The following is a 21,338-nucleotide window of genomic DNA, read 5'->3' as shown; positions in this document are numbered from 1 at the left end:
CATCATCATCAGTAATCATGAGGATTGTTTGTCCAGCCATCATTTTATTTTGTTAGCCGGTTAAAAGGTCAAAAGGGAAGAACTGGCTCAGTGGAATCATGGCTGAAGAAGTGCATCCAGTCTATGTCTAGAAGATGGATAAAACTCAATCCACAGTCAAAACACAACTATTCAAGATTTTAATTGACACTCTCTTAGCCACAAGAGTAGGAAATGGACGTAAAATAGCCATTTCCAATCAATTTAAAGTAGTGGCTAGGAAGATGATGCTTTGCCTAAGCATCATTTTATTTGGTTAGACGACTTGGGAGAAAAAAAGGAAAAGATTCCATACTGCGTAGCCCCACAACGCAATAATAAAGCACCAGCGCTCCCAGTTTCCATGGCTTCAATTCAACCCAGTGCAACAACTCAATTTCTCTTCCCTCTCTTATTAGATGGCTTTGCTGTAAGGGTAGGAAATGGACCGGAAGGATTATTCTGGTGGATAGGAGGAAAGATCATTCGTCTAGTGTGATTTTATTTGAAAGAGCCGACTGGAGAAAAAGGCAGCTTTACCGACTGCATGCATAAAAGAGCGATCATGCAATCCGAGCTAAAATAAGTAAACGCAATGTAAAGCAAAAGTGGAATGGTTCCCTATGGAAGTGAACTCCTCAGCTAGGTCTATTCCTTGTCTATACAAGTAGAAGAAATAGTTCTCCTCTATCCATGGCTTTACATTCATGAGAGAGAAGATTGTTTGCCTAGGCATTTTGGGGTTTTGTTGCCCACCTAAGGAAAACTAGATACACCGTCTGGGCAAGCATGCAGTCCAAGCCAATGGGGATAAAACTCGTCCCAAAGCTGTAGCAATACAGCTCATGCCCCATTGGATTCCTTAGCGACAAGCTGTAGGCAATCCAATAGGATTTCAATGCAATTTTAATGCCATTGCAAGTGGAAAGATGGCGTTAAGCCTTAGCCTTGGCGATCAAGTAAACACCATGTGTCGACAACTGGAGCAAAATGGTCGGCATCAAACAAGTGCAAACAAGCGCATCAACAACCCTTGTCTATCGTTCAAATACCATCTTACCTTGGGTTAAAGACGATTTAAAGGCAAAAGTAAGACTTGAGGTAGAATAAAGTAATGCAATAATTAACAAGAATCCATTTTTCAATCGTATTTTGAAGCTATCCGATGGCCACAAGCCCAAACCTGCAGCCATGATTGATTCCGGCCGTCTTGGCTTCCTACTGAATAAGATTGGCCGAGTCAAACCCTGTTGGGGTACAATGGCTTTTTGCCACGTGATCGTAGATCATAACGACGATTGGATAGAACCATGTCAGCAATTCAATACACAACCAATCAACAAACCAAGACAAAGCGGACTCTAGCCAATCAACGCACACTATTTCCACAATACATTATTGTACTGCGGTGTGGTCCAGCCGAGGCTGGCTAAATGGATTATTGCGATCCTGCATCGCTTGGAGAGGAGAAAATTTGCCTAGAAAGGCCATTTCTGCATGGATTGACGAGTAGAAACAGATAGAAGTGCTTCCTTCCTTGCTGAGAAATGGAGAAAAATGAGCATCCTACTAGAAAAAGTCATCTTCAACCAGCATTATCATGCAGCTCAAAGGATGATTTGATGTCTCATTTTGTTGCAGCCAGCTTGGCAATGGCGAGGTGTGCATTACCAATTGGCATGAAAATATAAAACTTGAAATGATAGGCCATTTCTAGCTAGATCGACATGGAAGGAATTCAAATGATCTACAGTTTTTTTACAAAGTTATTCACCACCTTGATCGATGAATGGAATGGTACGTGTATAATGGGAAGGCAAGTCATGAATCAAAGGTCGTTTCTGACTGGATTTGTTTTAGGTACTATCCATAACTCTATGATGCCAAATGGAACTATCGTTGGTCTCTTTATTGGATTTGATTCGAGGAAACTATTCATCTCGATCGATGAATTGAATGGTACTGTATAATGAGATGGCGAATTAGGAAATGAGAGGCCATTTCTTCCTATATTTGCAGTCAAGGACTTGGATGAGGTACAGTCTAATAGAGGATGCTGGTCACCAACTCGATCGATGAATCGAATGGTAGAATGACAAGGACAAGTCATGAAATGAAAGGCCATTTCTTGACTCGTCATGCAGTCTATTAGAAGGAGCTATTCACTAATTCGATCGATGAATTGAATGGTATAATGGGGTGGCAAGGTAGGACTATAGTTGTAGTTCTACATGGGTGAGGGAGAAATGAGCAACAGGAATAGAGCAAATGAAATGGCCAAGGAAAGTTGTAGATGCAAGATTATTTTCTCTTGCGATTGGATGAAGTAAGGTAGAGAATAGTTTTGTAAATGCTCAGCTTAGTGATAGCGCGAATTTACGGCATGTCGAGTCTTCACGCCAACAAGTTCATCGCATCTGCGAAGAATTACACTGGATAATATTGTAGAAATAAGAGCTTTAATTACAATTAATCAGCACTACGCATTTAAAAAATGATGCAAGATTCTAGCCTGGAAACGACGTAGTATCGTCGACTAGACGTTGGAGGGAAGATGCACTGGGTTAAGCGTCGGAGCTTACCATGCAACTAGCAGAAAACTGGATTCGATGGAAAATTATGAAATAGGCTTTTTACATTCTACTGCTGCACAGTACGTGAAATTTTTAATAAATGTGTTCGAGCAGAAAACAATTTCGATCTGCCTGAATTAAAGTCAGAAAGTACAGGACTGCAACCCTAAAGGATATGTCATAACTCTAGCAGTGCTATAGCAGAATTTCCAATTAGGTATTACCATGGATATTAAGAACATACGTATCATATGCCAGGTCAAGTTTACCGAACCAAGAATCGGAACGTAATGAACTACTGTACTTTATAAAGTCATCAAATCATTGCTAATTTTACAAATTGACTTAGAAGTGGATCGTTAATTTATGAAATAACTTTTTCGAGGGTTGCAATATTTACAAGCGTTCTTAGTTACTTTACTTTATAAAATAGCTCAGTCAACTTGACTTAACGTACGAATAGAATTAGCTGAGAAACGTGCCAAGTTGAGATGATTGCAACAACAATAGAATAATTTACAGATCATGGCCTTTATTCACGGTAGTCCCTCCTTGATCTGAATGTGCTAATGATGAAAACTTAAGCGAATAGTTTAGCTATTGCACGATCATAGTCTTCGTTCACGGTTATCCCTCCTTGATCTAAACGTGCTAGTGATGCAATCTGTACTCAAGCGAATAATTGACTTCTATCACACTTATAAAAAATATTAATTTGCAAATGAAATCTTTTATTTTTTCGTACTTCCTTCCGGAGGTGGATAATGAGGTCAATTACCCAATCTCAAGAGATAATTCGGCTTTCTATCCTAATTAGCAATTGATGGCCTTCACAGACTTTTTCCCTGACCTGAATAATGATGTTAATGATGTAAATCCCAAGCGCATAGTTCGGTCCTTCTACATCTACAAAATGATGAATTCATCTATTCATACTATGAAGGATACATTGCATATCAGAGCTCGAAATAGTAAAGCCGCTATCTCGGCATCGCTTTGATAATGATTATAACTGTTCAACGTATCCACCCCTATTGGCGTATGTGGAAACATTGCCAGGATTAAAAAAATTGATTAGGATAGATTCAATCACCATCGCTATATTTGTCCATTTTAAATTGCAATATTGATGCATCTTTAGTCGACGAGCACTGCTTGATGTTCCTTTGGAAAATACGCTTATTTACCACACTAATGTGAACTCCAATTCTACCGTATTTTGATGATCATGTTTACTTCCGCAAGCTATCCTTTCTTTTCCGTTATTGAAATCATGACGCTACTACTGGTAAAAGTTGCTTTCTATTCATTAGCTATTCGTTCAAAGCATTGGAAAAGTCACCGATTTTAAAATAGTTCCAATTCTCCATTTCCTTGCTGACGAAATCCTAAACATACCCCACTGTCGTAGCCTATCGTTGAGTGGTAATTCTACTTACGTTGAACAAGTTGAAAAGATTGAATGACTCATTGCCTAGAATAATATCCTTGCCAATGCATTCAAGATTCATTCAATTCTAACCAATGATGATCAATGGCTATACTTAGGCTAATAAATAAATAGAGTAAATACTCGACTTTTGTTTATTAGGACAATAAGCCATTCATGATATTCAAATATGCCATAGGTTGTTGATTACTAGGCAAGTAAAATTTGGAAAAGTTCGTCAAGATCCTATCGTACAATTAATTTAAAACAGACTCTGTCACTATGCAGTCGTCCATTTTTACCTTGCCCGGCAAAGGATATGGACATCGCAAAAAGACTTTATTAACATTATCATTAGTGCTATGACATCGTATCGGTAGAATTCCCCAGAGTATACTTGATGATCTCTACTGTATAATTTCTGCATGCATAATTAGAAATAATTCAAGCCTATTATGAAGTTTACATAGGGTTTATCAAGGCATTTCGCCAAAGTAAAAAAAGATAACTATGAAATTTCCTTCATACGCTGGTATATTAGGTTTAGTTTAGAGCTGCTTAATAACTAACTTTATTTTAGACCTTCTTCATATTACATTAGCCATTGCATACTCTTATAAATTGCATAGTTAGGCAACTTTTTAAATCACTTATTCTAAAAAATAATCATCCCATATTAAAATAAGTGCTATTACAGTCGCGCTTAATTTTGACTCTCGTACATAGGATATAATATACGATTTTATCTACGTAATAATAATAGCTATAGAATATTGGCTGGCTAAAGTATTCCCATCCAAAACTGGATTTGAGCTATAACCGCTAGAAAATATAGGGCCATTTTAATTCTATACATTCATATTGGCTTAGCACAGACCTATAAGGGAAATATTACTCCAAAATTGGGTGTTAAAATGAACCGATGGGAAAACAAAATAATAGCCATAAGATAGGATAAACTGGATGAAATTTTATTCTATTGATAGATTGTAGTCATCATTACATTGACTATTGACAGGATTTGTCTACCGTAACTATGCAAGAATGTTTACTCACAAAATAACGGTAACAATAATAATTATGATGAAGCTAAAGGACGAAAAATTAAGTAATACAACTTGAAGAAGCAAATAAATAAATATTTACTCATTAGTGCTTTAGCCAATCATATTATCGTTGCTGAATGAATGTACAGTACTGTAAGATGCAAGTTCCTGTTCGTTGCTACAAAAAATTCTTCAGCTTATTATTTTATATAAGAATACGTTCAATTATAATTTTACTTGGAGCATAGAGACTAACATACATAGGTGGGCTATTGAATAAGACAGACAATCATAGTCTTATAAATAGTAGAATAATTCTTACTTCCTGTAATTGCAAATGTTAAAGATATGCATGATAATCACTACTATGATACTGCAATGGAATTAACATTTCATATAACTCATGTCCATCGCGTCTTACTCTAGGCTAGAATATTCTTTAGTTTAGTTTCCGTTAGCTACCGGAATATTAAATTATATCGATGTATAAAAAATTACTAGGTATAAGTGGTTTATACTGGTAAATATAATGATAGTCTTGACGGAATCAATGCTTGTACAGATCAACATACATTTGATAAAAAAATCCAATTTTAAATCTAAAATACCAGTCAATAAATGAAATGAAAGGGTGAAGTACTCCTTGCCTATGAACCATTACAGCAATATCTTACCGGTAGCCTAATAAATGTGTCTTATAGCGATTATTAATTACTACAATAGCACTGTGGTTAATCTAGATGAGTATTTTTAGTATGTGGTCAATTATATAATAACTTCAAAGTTGAAACGAGCACAGCGCTAGCAACTGATCCTTTTTTCAGAACTTACGGCTAGAACATTCTTTAGTTTTACCTCCGTTAGCTACTGGAGTGTTAAATTATATACTGTAGATGTATAAAATCCAATTCCGCATCCAGAAATACTACTCAAGAAATAAAATTAAAGGGCTAATGAAGTGCTCTATTTCAACTCCACTCACGCCTCGGAGTTCTTACTGAGTATGATAAGATAGTTAAATGTATAGCAGACATTCCATATCAAAATGGGAATACTTTAATATGAAGATAAACATGATAAGAGTAATCCAAGTTCCTGGGCGCGTTTCCACTGATTTTATCCAACTATACATTAACAAAGTTAAGAAATATAAAGGGGGAAGAGACTTCACTTCACTTTGAGCTCGGAATACTTTAGATTTTAGACTAGGTTCTTGCAGTAATTAGTTATTGCTCTACTATTCCTAAAACCTTGTAATAAAAGCCACTTTAGAAAATACCATTTGACTAAGATAGTTATTATGTGACACATTTATTATATCTGTATAATTGTATAACGAATACATCGCTTTTGTGATGCATTATTGTCACGGTACGAACCACCTTGAAGAGTAAATGACTAAATTTAGTTTTTAACATTTATATATGGAGATAACTAATAATGACTTACTGTAAGAACTGCAGTAGTTATTATTTTGTTACAGTAAATTATGCTGTATTGTAGTAAGAGTTCTCATAAGGTAACTAATATTAATTGATGATGGTGATATGTCTTGTAACGCTTGCGATGAATATCCTGAAGATATTCAATTATAGATGATACTATAAATAATTCCGTGTGTGGACATACTGTAGTCTAATTATCTAGAATCGTTCAGTAAAAGTCCAAAATTATGAATATGTCTGCATTAATTCAGCTATCCCATATCAGCTAAATTTCGTGAACTGTTATGACTCATACATGATAGCTGCTGCCGAAGGGTATTTAAGCTCGGCAGATAGTTGAATAAAAGAAGAGTGTTATAATTGTTTTAACGTAGAAGCAAAGGCGTCTAAATTCTTGTGAGGTAGTTAAGGAATACTGAATTCCGGAGACTATAGCAATTTACAGATTTGTTGTACGTTATCTTTGTCACGAAATTGGTTTGTAGCAATTATATATACCGTTTTCATAAATATAAACGCAACCTAAACCATATTTGAGCCAGGTAACTTATAGAATTTCAAATAAATTCGTTATTTCAAATCGAGATTAGATGATGGACTATATCTCTTCCAGATGATATCAAAGATTATCTGTATTTCAGTTTATTTGCGTCTATAATAATCATAATCAGATGAGAACATATAGAAGTTTCTATTGAACTTTGTCAATAATTTTTAAAATTATTAAAGAAACTTGATTCTGGCTGGCATCATAAAGCTTTAGGCGTAAACTGTGTTATGTTTTATAATAAAATGCCTTTCAGTTTATGTAAAAGAGTTACAAAATATAAACTATTTCGAAGCTACATCTATCTAAGTGATATAGCGTATTTCTTTAATTAAATGAGACTCTAATCAAACATCGTTACCCATGGATAATCTTAACTGCTATTGTCTTTGTTAGAATAAAGTTTATGAATATTCTTCAAATCTTGATTGAAAAAGGGTTAATAAATGAATTCTTACAGAAATTAATTTGATATAATACATCTTAACTCTGATATCATAGCAGAGTTCATTTGTAGATAAAATAAAAAGTTGATCTTAAATTTTTATAATTCATAAACTATAAAATAAACGGTTGTCGCGTAGTATTTATTAAAGTTTACTTTAATGACTCAGCATTAAAAATTAAGGCGCATAAAATAATATATCTCAAAGTAAAATAGCACTGTGGTCAGTAGTTTTTACAATACTTATTGTCCTTGTAATCAAAAATTCTTTTACATGGAACCGTAAAACAATCAATTATAGTTATTCTACGGTAATATCTATAAAAGATTATGTTAACAATTGAGACTAAAACTATGATATAAAATATTCTCCACTAAGCTGGCTCTGCTACTCTATTTTAATTAAAGATTAATATTTTAAAGATCAACAGAGAAATATCGATCTTAAATTTTGATTTTTTCTGATGTGTCTCATATTTCTGTTACCCATTCTAGATTAGGTAGATTGATTGTTTAAACGTAAGCCAGATAAAAGCAATAATTGTAATGGCAATTTGAATAGAAATAATAGAAAAATTATAATTTAGATCTATTATTAAATTAATATGAAAGAAAATTATTTCTCAGGAAAGTTTTGAGTTTCATTTCTTTCAGAGAATAAATGAACGAATAAATAAATAAAACTGGAACTATTCAATATTTCTTAGAACCCATTTTGGGAATTTTTGAGTTTTATTATCGTTAATTTAAACGATGTTCAAGCAGAGACTATATGCTATAAAAAAGTTCCTAACGTGTATCGTAAAAGTCAATTAAGAGCCTGTAATTTAATGAAGACAACTTGTCAGATCTATTATAAGCTCAACTCAAATAGTTATTAAAGGATATTACAGAGAATTTCAAATATAGCAGTAATAGTTTGACATGATGTATACTTTTATCGATACAAAGCAAGGCAGCTGTCTGTTTTTTACCCGTTATGCCCGTTGCATTAAAGTTTTATTTATAATTAATTGGAAACACATAATTATTTTGTAACAGATATTTTGAAAGGTTTATTCTAATATCTAAGACTATAAAATTATCATAATAGATATTATGCTCAATTACGGCAGATTGTCTCTCTTATTACGTTTCAATCAAAGTTCTATAATTCCCAATTTGTTAGCAAGAAAATATGTAATATATACTAGAATGAATAATTACAGCATTGTCTGAAATCTTGATCATATTTCGCATAATCTAAGATCTAAGAGATTCCATCTTAGAAAAATTATGGCATTCCATCAAGTAGAATTACTTCTAGATTATTTAAATTTCGAACACGATCATTTATAATTTCAGTTGTTAGTAGAGCAGCGAATTTAGAAAGTGATGCTATATCATGTAAATTGTTACTATTCTGTAGACATCAGTTGGTAAATCCGGTAACTCACTTTATAATAAAAGTATTAGCTTTTGGCTTTGAATAAATCGATTCTAAATAAATAATGGAAAATTTAATATTGATTTATACTTTACTAAGATCAAAAATAAGATACACTAACGAATATTAACTTTACATAAAGTATGGTCATACAAACACGTGCGAGAACTTGAATTTTCCAATAAATATCATATTAAAATTGTTATTATATTATTTTCCTAGCCAATGATTAATTTTCTGTACTATAGTACGTTAAGATATTGATTTCGATCTCAAATATCGCCAATGTCTAATATGCACATATATTCCGACATTGATTAAATTTTGAATATCAGGACTACACAGACTGACAAGGTGGAATCAAGCGATATTCAGGTGTACTAAGTAAGCTTAAAGATCTTTATTTTACTATGAGAAAAGATATAAAATACCCCATTTTAGGCCAATCGTGCGAGAAAATATCCAACATTTAGTTGTAATAATAGTAAATCAATCTAGTAAAAAACAGTTTTTAATGCGTACAGATGATTAAATTATTACGATAGCTTATTTACATAACATTATTTTAAGATACCTATTAACTGCGCTCTTAATGAACAGGTAGATACAACTGTATTAGCGTTAAAAGAATAAGATATTCCTTGAATAGTTAATAGTAATTATATTAACAAATAAATAAAGATTTTGACAGTTACCATGATATATAAAATATTGTATCAATTTGTCTATTTATAATGATCAATCCATGGAAAAAAATTATTAATTATGTCATATCTCACTGATTTACCAAATTTGATGTAATGATCACTATTTACTTTAACTAATATTATACTAAGATCGTTTTCTGCAATTTCTAGTCAGATCATTTTGGTAGCTTTCTTATTACGAGATTCGAAGTCTTTCACTATTATTAACGCATGAAATTGGGTTATCTAAATCTCTTCATATCATGTTATCATAGCCATTCAATTTTTCAAGATTTCGAACTTGCAATATATGTTAAAAAATTAGCTTGAATAGGTAAAACATAGAATGAAATTATAATTTACATTAATTGGATAATATTAATCTTACACATCAGAATAAATTCATTTTCATTAAAAGCTCAATGGAATGAAAATCGAGTCTCATCTTGGCTAGCTTTTAAAAATAACACTAGTAGCCGTTGTTCATCTACTATAATATTGCAATTATAATTTAGTATACACAATTATTGTTATTAAGTTGCACAACTAGCTCCCTTCGGAGCTAGTTCTTTATAGAATAACAGAGTAAGCGTACATGTTAACTGATAGTAACAGGCTTAGTTTAATAGACGTTAACGCAATCTTCGATAGCTTCTCCTGCTGATTATCATGTGACCAAATTAGATAGGGAGTTTGTTCCGCTATGGTTTAATGAGAGAGACCGAATATTAACTAACAGTATTTTTAGTTCAGGTTACCACCAAAATTTTGCACTTATTTCAACTCAGAAAATTACATTCTTGATAAAATTGAAATTTAGTAATGTGAATGATCTGACGGAATGATCTTATCTTATAGAAATAGATTAGAATTGCCTAAATCATACAAAAAGAGTTTAAATTATCAGTGTCTAAAAATTTTCAACGATTTCTCTCTAATATTTCGATCAAATTTAAGGTAAACTATTGGATTAATAATAGCTACACTTATGCTAACTGATAGCGAATAAAATAATAATAAGAAAAAAGGGAAATTTTCCTTGCGTACTTGTATAGCTGTCTTTCGCACAATCGACATGCCAAATAGAGTAGCATTAAACGGCCATGTTATAAGGATATAGCATAAAGTAATAGCAATTAACATATTAATAAATTTTTTTTTTCGTTTATTATTTTCAATATTTTGAAATGTATTTTCGCCTGGTCGTACATAATTTCTTTGATGTGATACTATTTTGAAGTAAATTATTGCAATACTAGTACAGGGCACAATATATTGCAGAGTGACAATGATAATCATTCGAATAGGAATAGTATTATCGGTGGCAATATCAGGTAAATCGCATAACGTTGGATCCTCGTGAGAGACTTTAATTGCAGGGACTATTGCTCCAGTATAACCGGCTGCTATCATCCAAACTAAAATTTGACTAGTAAAGAAAATGTGTTTGCGTCGTCTATGATAGCCTTGATAGAGAGGTTTAAGGATAGCATAATAGCGATCGATAGCGATTAAGCATAAATTTAACATAGAGACACCGTTGGAGGTAAATGTAAAAAATAAAACTACCCTACAAAGAATCACGCCTCCATCATAAGTAAATTCGTAAGAGACTAAGAGGTAACCAATACCAATAGCAAGACTTGATAAAATATCAGAGATGACAGAGATTCGAATTAGTTTATACGAGATAGCCTGAAACTTTTTATCACTCATTAATACGCATAATAGAAATAAATTAAGAGAACAGCCTATGATCGATACGGCACCACTGATTAAACTTGCGTAGTCGTACATGATATTATCAAAGTTATTTGTTACATTACTGTTAGAAATGTTGTGAGTAAACGTCTTGGCCATGGCTACTTGAGTTTTATTTTGAATAGGACGGAACCAAAAGTTGTGTATTCTGTTAAAATTTCCAGGTATTGCTTTCTACTCGTTATCGCCGTTAATCAAAAATTCGGAAAAGAATCGAGCATAGCCTCAATTTGAAAGGGTGAAATTAAGGTGATACTGAAGATAATAATCATTCATATACTACTAAATATGTTAAATTTATGACTTATGCAGCCTTAGAATAAATAGAATATATCCTATTTATTGTATTAATAGCGCTAAAGTCAGGGTCCTACTTTCCTTTTAAATTGAATTCTTTAATTAATTATCGTCCGGTCTAAACTATCTTTCGACAACAGAGACGGAGCAATCTGTCTACATAGTTTTCATTATCCGTGAACGATTCAATCGTTTTATTATATATATATATCTCGATATCTGTTTTGATTTTTTTCTTAAATACAATTAACATCATATCTAATCACTTTGGGATATTTTCATGAACCTTTCAAAGTATTGTCTGCTCAATTATTTCACTTCAATAAACAAAATGTGAGTAAACAATCATAATTTCACAGTTGATACAGTAATTATATTTTACAATACATACTCGAGTAGTTTTCTTTTCGCAATAGGGTATTCTATTATATCTACGTTGCGATACGGATGATCTTGCATGTTGTTAACTTGTTATTTGATTTTGTAGTACTTGAACAATTGTAAACAAGGAATGATAATTCAATCTTGTGTGACTACTTATATAAGACAGATCACTATCATATCTAGTTTAATTATACTATATTCTATAATTTAATTGCATTTACAGGAATCGCCGAGAGATGAATCCTCCCTGCTTAGTCTGCGTAATTTAATTTATAAATATTCTCTTCCCATTCGTATGTCCTCATAAGTGTATAACTCGTTTAGTCGATTTAAATATCGAGCAACGATGGTTTTTTTCTCAAATTTATGCTTCTGGATAAAAATAAACTACTTTTCATAGCTACTAATAGCCAATAAGATGCAAGCAGAGAGGTTAAAATAGATAGTCCCTACGGATACAAGTATCATTATTTCATGCCAGTCGATGTTTTTGACCAGTACAGAAAGACTTATACTCTTGTATTCGCATCTACAATCCTCAAGTTTACATTCTGTTACTATGCCATTTTGCAACAGTAATCATTGTCTTGTATCATATATTCGTTTCATTTCAGAAGCATAGCATTATTCCATGAGAACGTTAAACTTTAATAAACTTATCGAAGTTTATGATAATGACGATATCCGAATTTTATCTCGGCATCAAAATTTATAATAGCCTAAAATAATACAATCTAAAACTAAAACAACATCAAGGTCAGTTATTTTTACATTACTTATGTGTCTTTATAATCTAAAGTTCATTTACATACAACCATAAAGTAGTAAGTCATAGCTATTCTACGGTGACTATCTATGAAAGATTATCTTAACAACTGTCACTAAAACTATGATATAAAATATTGTACTCTACTAAATCGACTCTGCTATTCTATTTTAATTAAACTTTAATATTTTAAAGATCGACAGAGAAATATCGATCTTAAATTTAAATTTCTCTGATGTGTCTGATATTTCAGTTACCCATTGTAGACTACGTAGATTGATTGTTTAAATACAAGTCAGATCTAAGCAGTAAATACAATGACAATTCTGAATAGCCGTAATACGCAAAATTATAATTCAGATCTATTACTAAGTCAAGATGAAAGAAAAAATATTTTACAGGAAAGTTTTGAGTTTCACTCTCTTTTAGAGAAATAAATCAATGAAATAAGAATACAAAACTGGGATAGCTATTCATGATATTTAGAGTCTATTTTAGGGATATTTGAGTTTTATTATCGTGAGTTTAAAGATGCTCAGGCAGAGGCTACGCCATAAAAAGTTATTACGGTATATTACAATAGCCAATTAAGAGACTGTAATTTAATGAAGATATCTTGTCAGAACTTTAATAAGCTCAACTCGTGTAGTTATTATAATATGATATATTATTGAAAGGATATTACAGAGAATATCAAATATAGTAGTATTAGTAATACATAATGTATACTCTTATCAATGCAAAGTAATACGATTAGCTGTTTTTACTAATCATATGTTTTCAATTAAAATTTAATTAATAATTAACCGATAAACAAGCAATTATCTTATAGTAGATATTTTCAAAGGTTTATTCTAACACCTAAGACTGTAAAATTATCGAAATACATGTTACGCTCAACTACAGTACTGTAGACTATCTCTATTATTCTGTTTTAATCAAAGTTCTATATTTTCTGAATGTTTAATAATTATATATATACAATTCTTATTTCGTAGGTAAGAAAATATGTAATATATACTAGAAAGTATAAGTAAAATATTAACTGAAATACTAATCATAGTCTCTTATAACTGTAGATTTAAGAGATTTCATCTTAGAAGATTATTATATTCTATTAAGTAAAATTTCTTCTAGATTATTTAAGTTTCTAGTACGACTACTTATAACTTTAGTTATTCACGTGTTAGTAAATACAGAAAACGATGCTATATAATGTAGATTTGCTAGCATAGGTGACATAGATAATGTTAAGAGATACCTTCTTAGAAAATCATTATATTTTTATCTAGCAGAATTATTTTAATTGTTAGCAGAGCAGCAAATATAGAAAATGATACTATATAATGTGAATTGTTAGTTAATATTCTGTAAATATCAGTTGGTAAATCCGGTTACTCTCCGTATAATAAAAGTATTAGCTTCTGACTTCCAATATATCGTCTCTAGATACATAAAAGAAAGTTTAATATTGATTTATACTATACTGTACTACGATCAAAAATAAGATATACTAACGAACAATACCTTTACGTAAAGTATGGCCATACGAACACATACGAGAACTAGAATTTTGTAATAAATTATCATAATAGACTTAAGTATTACTATGTTATTTTCTCAGATAACGACTACTTTTCTCTACTATAGTACGTTAAGATCTTGATGTTGATCCCACGTATCGCCCATTTCTAATATACACGTATATTCCGACATTGATTAAATATTGAAACTTACGGATATACATTGATAAGACGAATCAAATGATATTTATATGTATAAAATAAGCTTTTTGATTTTTATTTTGCAATGCTGTAAGATATAAAATATCCCATTTTAGGCCAATCGTACGCGAATATATACAACATTTAGTTGTAATTGTAAATTAATCTAGTAAAACAGTTTGCAAAGCATACAGATAACTAAGTTTTTACGATAGTTTATTTAAATAATCTTATTTTATGAAATCTTTTAATTACGTTTTTAATCAAAAGATAGATGCGACTACAGTACCGTTAATAAATAATACATTCCTTTTGATAACAATAATTTCTTTACATTAACGAAGAAATAAAGACTGTAACTGTTACAACGCTACAATAAAGTATTGCATCATTTGTCTATTTGTAGTGATCAATTCTTGGCAGAGAATTATATAGTAACTATTAACTACGTCATAATAACTTACCGATTTACGAGATTCAATACAATAATCACTATTTACTTTAACTAATGTTATAATAAAATTATTTTCTTGTCATTTCTTAGTTCGATCATCTTGATAACTTTTCCTTTATTAAGAGTCTCTCTAGATATAAACTTATCTGTTGTTGTTAATGTATGGAATTAAAGTTCTATAAATTTCTTCATATTATTTTATCATCGTCATTCAATTTTTAAGACGTTAATTCGTAGAAGTCATCAACAAATACTTGAAGACATGTTATTTTAACGGTATCAATTTGCTCATGTAGCTCTTTTATATACAACTGTACTAAAGGACAAAAAGCAGAGTCCTTTGTAGCTTTTAGTATGTAACTATTTTACTTTACTATAGAAAATACTTAGAAAGTGGTAGTATCTTTAAGTTTTATCCTGCCAAATTATGATGTCGCCATATTTTCTTTTTACTATTTTACAAAGTATTATAGAAAGTACTATAGAAATAGCCTAGGAGCGATCGCCTAAACTCAAGAAAGGGCGTTTAATAGTCTACTGGGATTATAAATGAATTTGACTTAGTAGCAAAACCTTATCCATAGAGAAGGGGGATTTATAACATGACAGTAAAGTACTATAATGTAGGTTATAATTGTACAGTTACCGTACAACTTCATACTAAACATCAACTGTCAATATTAATGTCAGAAAAGTAGTCATAGTTTTCATATGAAATTTTTTGATAAGCGATTACTGTGATCTTTATAAAATTCGGATTCAGATTCCTGAATCGGGTCGGATCTATATCCGATATAATTTTTAGATTTTAATTTTTGGAAAATGTTATAAGAGTTGATTTTTGAAATTTGAACTTTTTGTTGAGAATTTGAAACTTTGGAATTTTATGACGTGACATGATAGTTACATTAGGAAAGTTTAGTTGAGAAAATAGAAAATAAGATAGCAAATGGAAGGGATAATGTTTATAGTTAAACAGTTAGACTGCTATTTTTATGACTAAATCTTGATGTTTAAAGGTTAACTTTTAGACTTATATAATGTATTAATATTAGGAATTATGTTAGAGGAGAAGCTTGATGTATTTTGCGATATTTCATAGTTAGTTTGTTGGTTTTATAATGATTTGCATGGAAATCATAAGGTAAATTGTGTCTGAACTTTGAATGATTTTTGTTTTCTTAAGTGGTGCAAGGTAGTTTTCTAAAATAAATCTTAAGAGCGATCGGTTAATAAATGTGTAGTTTTAAATACCACTAAGGGCTCTACGAAGCCTGTAAATGATAGTGCAATCAGAAAATTTACAGTAGAGACTAAAAGAAGATTCTTTCGAAGAACTTACTGAATTTTAATTTCTTCGAGGTCGAACTGTTGTAAGTGAAAACGTTCTTCTTTATGTTAGGTTGTTGACATTTTTCAGTTTTGTCGTTTTTCTTCAGTCACCCGTATAAGACTTAGAAGTAAGTATTTAGAAGGTTGTTTGATCAGATTCTCTCACGTTTTCTTAATAAATTTCTGATTGGTTATTTCCCCAATTTTTATTTGGTGTTAAAGTTGCGTTAAGTCGACCAGAGTGTAAAGAAAGTAGAATCAAATTTTATCAGAAGTTTTGTAGCTTGATATCTACACATTTTATTCCAATACACAACGGATGAATACTAACGTCTTTCGGGATAAATTTCAGACATAATGTTTAAAAAATATCTCGGACTAATTGACGATCTTGTGCAGTTTCCCGAATAATATCGATCGATATAGTATAGATAACGATTTGCTTTTCTAACATCTGTAGATTATTAATATCAGATGTATTCGTAACTGATTTGATTCTAATGTCACTTCGGAGTACAGTAGTTTACATTAGATAGCTTATACGAGTACGTTGGTAGAACTTTGTAGTGCTGATAAGGGAATGTTAATTGTAAATACGCAAGCCAAGTAATAACTAATACGCAATCTTCTGTGTACTAACGTCGGCTGGTAAATAAATTCTAGAAAATGTAGCTATTTTTATTCTGGAAGAAGAAGACTAGTAAGGTAGTAACAGAAAAGAGTCATTTATATGAAATAAAATGTAATCGCTTTTATTACAAATGTCGCGGTGTAGGTATGATTATGATATAATTAGATAGGGAATTAATTCCGTTACAGTACTGTATAGAAAGAGAGGTCAAACATTAACTATAGGATATTTCTAGTTCAGATTACCCAGTATAGCTTTATACATAGTTAAACTCGAAAAATTACATTCATCGATAAAAACTAAAATATTGCCATATTGATATGATAGCAATAGATTAGGTTTGCGTAAATTATAAGAAAAGAGTTTGAAATTATATAACATATATACGCGTACGTGCTAAATAAACATCAGTGTCTAAAAATTTTCAGTACTTTCTGTCTAATATTTCGATCAAATTTAAGGTAAACTATTGGATTAATAATAGCTACGCTTACACTAACTGATAGCGAATAGAACACTAATAAGAAAAGAGGATAACTTTCCTTACGTATTTGTATAGCTGTCTTTCGTGTAAACGATAGGCTCAATAGCGTAGCATTAAACGGCCATGTTATGAGGATATAGCATAAAGTAATAGAAATTAATATTTTAATGAATTTTTTTTTTTGTAAGTTTTCATTTTTTTGAAATGTACTTTGGCCAGGTCTTACATAATTTCTTTGATGTGATATAATTTTGAAGTAAATTATTGCAATACCAGTACAAGGTATAATATATTGCACAGTAGCAATGATAATTAATCGAATAGGAATAGTATCGTCGGCGGCGATATCAGATACATCGCATAACGTCGGATCTTCGTGAGATACTTTAATTGCAGGGACTAAAGCTGCAGTGTAACTGACTGATATTGTCCAAACGAAAATTTGACTTAAGTAGAAAATTTGTTTACGTCGTCTATGATAGCGTCGGTAGAAAGGCTTAACGATAGCAAAATAACGATCGATAGCAATTAAGCATAAATTTAACATAGAGACACCGTTGGAGGTAAATGTAAAAAATAAAACTACTCTACAAAGAATTACGCCTTCATCATAAGTAAATTCGTAAGAGATTAAGAAGCAACCAGTACCGATCGTGAAACTTGATAAAATATCGGAGATAACAGAGATTCGAATTAGTTTATACGAGACAGTATGAAATTGTTTATCACGTATTAGTATATATAATAGAAATAAATTAAGAGAACAGCCTATGATCGATAAGACACCACTGATTAAACTTGCGTAGTCGTATATGATATTATAAATGTTATTTATTGCATTACTATTAGAAATATTGTGAGAAAATAGATCGACCATAGTTGCTCGAGTATTATTTGAATGGGAAGGAACCAAAAAATGTGTATTTTGTTGAAATTTTCTGATATTAGTTTATACTTAGAATCCTTGTTAATTATTTATAATCAGAAATCCAGAAAAGAATCGACCAGAGCCTCAAGTTGAAAGGGTAGAACTAATGTGATACTGAAGATAATAATCATTCGTGTACGGCTAAGTATGTTTAATTAGCGACTTAGGCAATCTTAGAATAAATGGAATAATTCCCATTTGTTGTATTAATAGCGCTAAACTGAGGGTGCTAATTTTCTTTCAAATTGAACTCTCCGATTAATTATCTTCAGGTCTAAACTATCACTTGACATAAAGAGATGGAGCTTTTTCCCTATATAATTTAGCTGTATGTCAAAAAATCGATCATTGAATCATATCCTTCGGTGCCTGTTGGAATTTATTCTTAAATTCAATCAATATTACAATTAATCACTTTGGGATACTTTCATGAACCTTTTAAAGTATTGTCTGCTTAGTTATTTCACCTCCATGAACAAGATCTGAGTGTAGTGTATTTAGAATATACTGTAACTATATTCTACCCTTAAATATAGACATGTTGTATTGCTCTTACATTTAGACAGATCTACAGTCCACTTACTCTACATTCATATATAGACAACTGTATTTAGTTATTACGGTACTCGCTGTTTTCTACAATCATCTGCTATTTTGTAACCTGTTATGGTATATGTTGTATCTAATTCCATAATCCTATTCTCTGCATGTGCTCTATCTTTAAAACTATAAATACCGGCGATTTCTACCTCAGAGTTCATTAGCCTCTCAGTTAGTCTTCTAGTTAGTCTCTCACAGTCTAATACTACTACTCGTTACTCACGACAGCCTGCACGCTGATCTACCGTAACTACCTCACTGTACTTCACATTACTAACCTACAATTAAGCATAACTTTTATAAGCCCTTTGTTGTAATAATCGTAAATGGCGACTAAATCTCAATCCTCTGAGATGTCGAACCCTCCATCACACTGAGTAAATAATCGTAGTTTTACAGTCATTACAGCAATTGTATTTTGTAATACATACTTCAGTAGTTTTCTTTAACGATAGGGTATTCTATTATCTCTACATTGCTATACTCGACGTTGTTAATTTATCATTTGATTTTGTAATATTTGAACGATTGTAACTAAGGAATGATAATTCAACCTGGTATGATCACTTACAGTATATAAAGACAAAGCACATTGTACTTAATTTGAGTATTGTATATCGTATAATTTTGTTACACTTAAAGAAATTACCGAGAGATGATCTTCTCTGTTCAGTTAATTTAATTTATGTATACCTTCTTCCCTATTCGTGTGTCCTTGCGAGTGTTTAATCCGCGGTATCGATTTAGATATCGAGCAATGATGATCTATTTCTCGATTTTTTTCTTCTTCATAAAAATTACTGCTCTTCATGTTGCTAATAACAGATAGAATACAGGGAAAAAGGTAAAAAGAAATAGTCCTTATAGATACAAGTATCATTATTTCATGCCCATCGATGCTCTTGTTTACTATAGAAAGGCTTGTATTCTTGTATCCCTATCTACAATCCTCAAGTTTGCATATTTATTATAGTCTAGTTTTCAATAGTAATCGTAGTCTTGTACTATATTCATGCCATTTCCGTAATATAAAATTGTTTCATGAGAAAATTAAACTTCAGTAGGCTTATCACAGAGTATAATAACTACTATATCTATATAATAGAAATAAATTAAGAGAACAGCCTATGATCGATAAGACACCACTGATTAAACTTGCGTAGTCGTATATGATATTATAAATGTTATTTATTGCATTACTATTAGAAATATTGTGAGAAAACAGATCGGCCATAGTTGCTTGAGTATTATTTGGATAGCATGAACCCAAAAAATTGTGTATTTTGTTGAAATTTTCTGATATTAGTTTATACTTAGAATTGTTGTTAATTATTTATAATCAGAAATCTAGAAAAGAATCGATCAGAGCCTCAAGTTGAAAGGGTAGAACTAATGTGATACTGAAGATAATAATCATTCGTGTATGGCTAAGTATGTTTAATTAGCGACTTAGGCAATCTTAGAATAAATGGAATGATTCTCATTTATTGTATTAATAGCGCTAAACTGAGGGTGCTAAATTTTCTTTCAAATTGAACTCTCCGATTAATTATCTTCAGGTCTAAATTATCACTTGACATAAAGAGATGGAGCTTTATCCCTATATAATTTAGCTGTATGTCAAAAAATCAATCATTTAATTATATCCTTCGGCGTCTGTTGGAATTTTTATTCTTAAATTCAATTAATATTACAATTAATCACTTTGAGATACTGTCACAATTTCACTTCTGCAACAAGGTAACGTACAGTAAAAGTCTATAAGTAGCTACTGACTTAAACGCCCTTTTACTTAACGTTAAACAAACACAGCAAGTCTGTAAAGATGAAACTTTTATTAGCAAAGATACATCTTCAACTTTTTGCCACACCACTTTACTCAAATGTTCCCGTTTATATAGGAAGCGTCTAATTTGTAAACAACAACAGTATTATTATTATACCTTACTAGGAGAAACATCTCGAACTGAGATGTTCCTTACATAGCTTTTCTATCAGTAAATATTTTGAATCTCTTACTCATACTTAATCTTAATCTAAGCTCGTAGGTTGTCCAATTCAACTATCATCAACTAGAACTTGAATCATCTTACTGCTATCTATCACACAATAACAATCAATATCAAATATGTAATGAACTATTACAAACAACATCCACGTTAAGGCATTACTTATCTTACCTAGCACTACAAATATGGATATTCTTCATACTAGCTACTACTGTACTTATTAAACTATCCTAATGACAAGCCAATACCGTAACAGATACTTTCATGAACCTTTTAAAGTATTGTCTGCTTAATTATTTCACCTCCATGAACAAGATCTGAGTAAGCAATCGTAGTTTACAGTCATACAGCAA

The 21,338-nt window shown here is 31.2% G+C and overlaps 2 protein-coding genes across 2 annotated transcripts; one reads left to right on the top strand and one right to left on the bottom strand.

Moving 5' to 3' along the window:
• Window positions 1-1,008: 1,008 nt before the first annotated feature.
• On the top strand, window positions 1,009-1,383 carry TRIADDRAFT_56664 (uncharacterized protein; the record flags this gene model as incomplete). The annotated part of the gene is made up of 2 exons (XM_002112949.1): window positions 1,009-1,107; window positions 1,177-1,383. 2 exons carry the CDS (start codon window positions 1,009-1,011, stop codon window positions 1,381-1,383), a joined length of 306 nt encoding a protein of 101 aa, XP_002112985.1.
• A 9,011-nt stretch (window positions 1,384-10,394) lies between these two features.
• On the bottom strand, window positions 10,395-11,475 carry TRIADDRAFT_56663 (uncharacterized protein; the record flags this gene model as incomplete). Its single annotated transcript, XM_002112502.1, has 2 exons — window positions 10,395-10,490; window positions 10,663-11,475. The coding sequence occupies 2 exons, from the start codon at window positions 11,473-11,475 to the stop codon at window positions 10,395-10,397; spliced, it is 909 nt and encodes a 302-aa protein (XP_002112538.1).
• Between the last annotated feature and the right edge of the window lie 9,863 nt (window positions 11,476-21,338).

Source organism: Trichoplax adhaerens, genomic scaffold, assembly GCF_000150275.1.
Source record: "Trichoplax adhaerens TRIADscaffold_5 genomic scaffold, whole genome shotgun sequence".
NCBI classification, from domain to species: Eukaryota; Metazoa; Placozoa; class Uniplacotomia; order Trichoplacea; family Trichoplacidae; genus Trichoplax; species Trichoplax adhaerens.
Note: the sequence above shows the minus strand (reverse complement) of the source record. Positions and strands in the feature narration are given on the sequence as shown.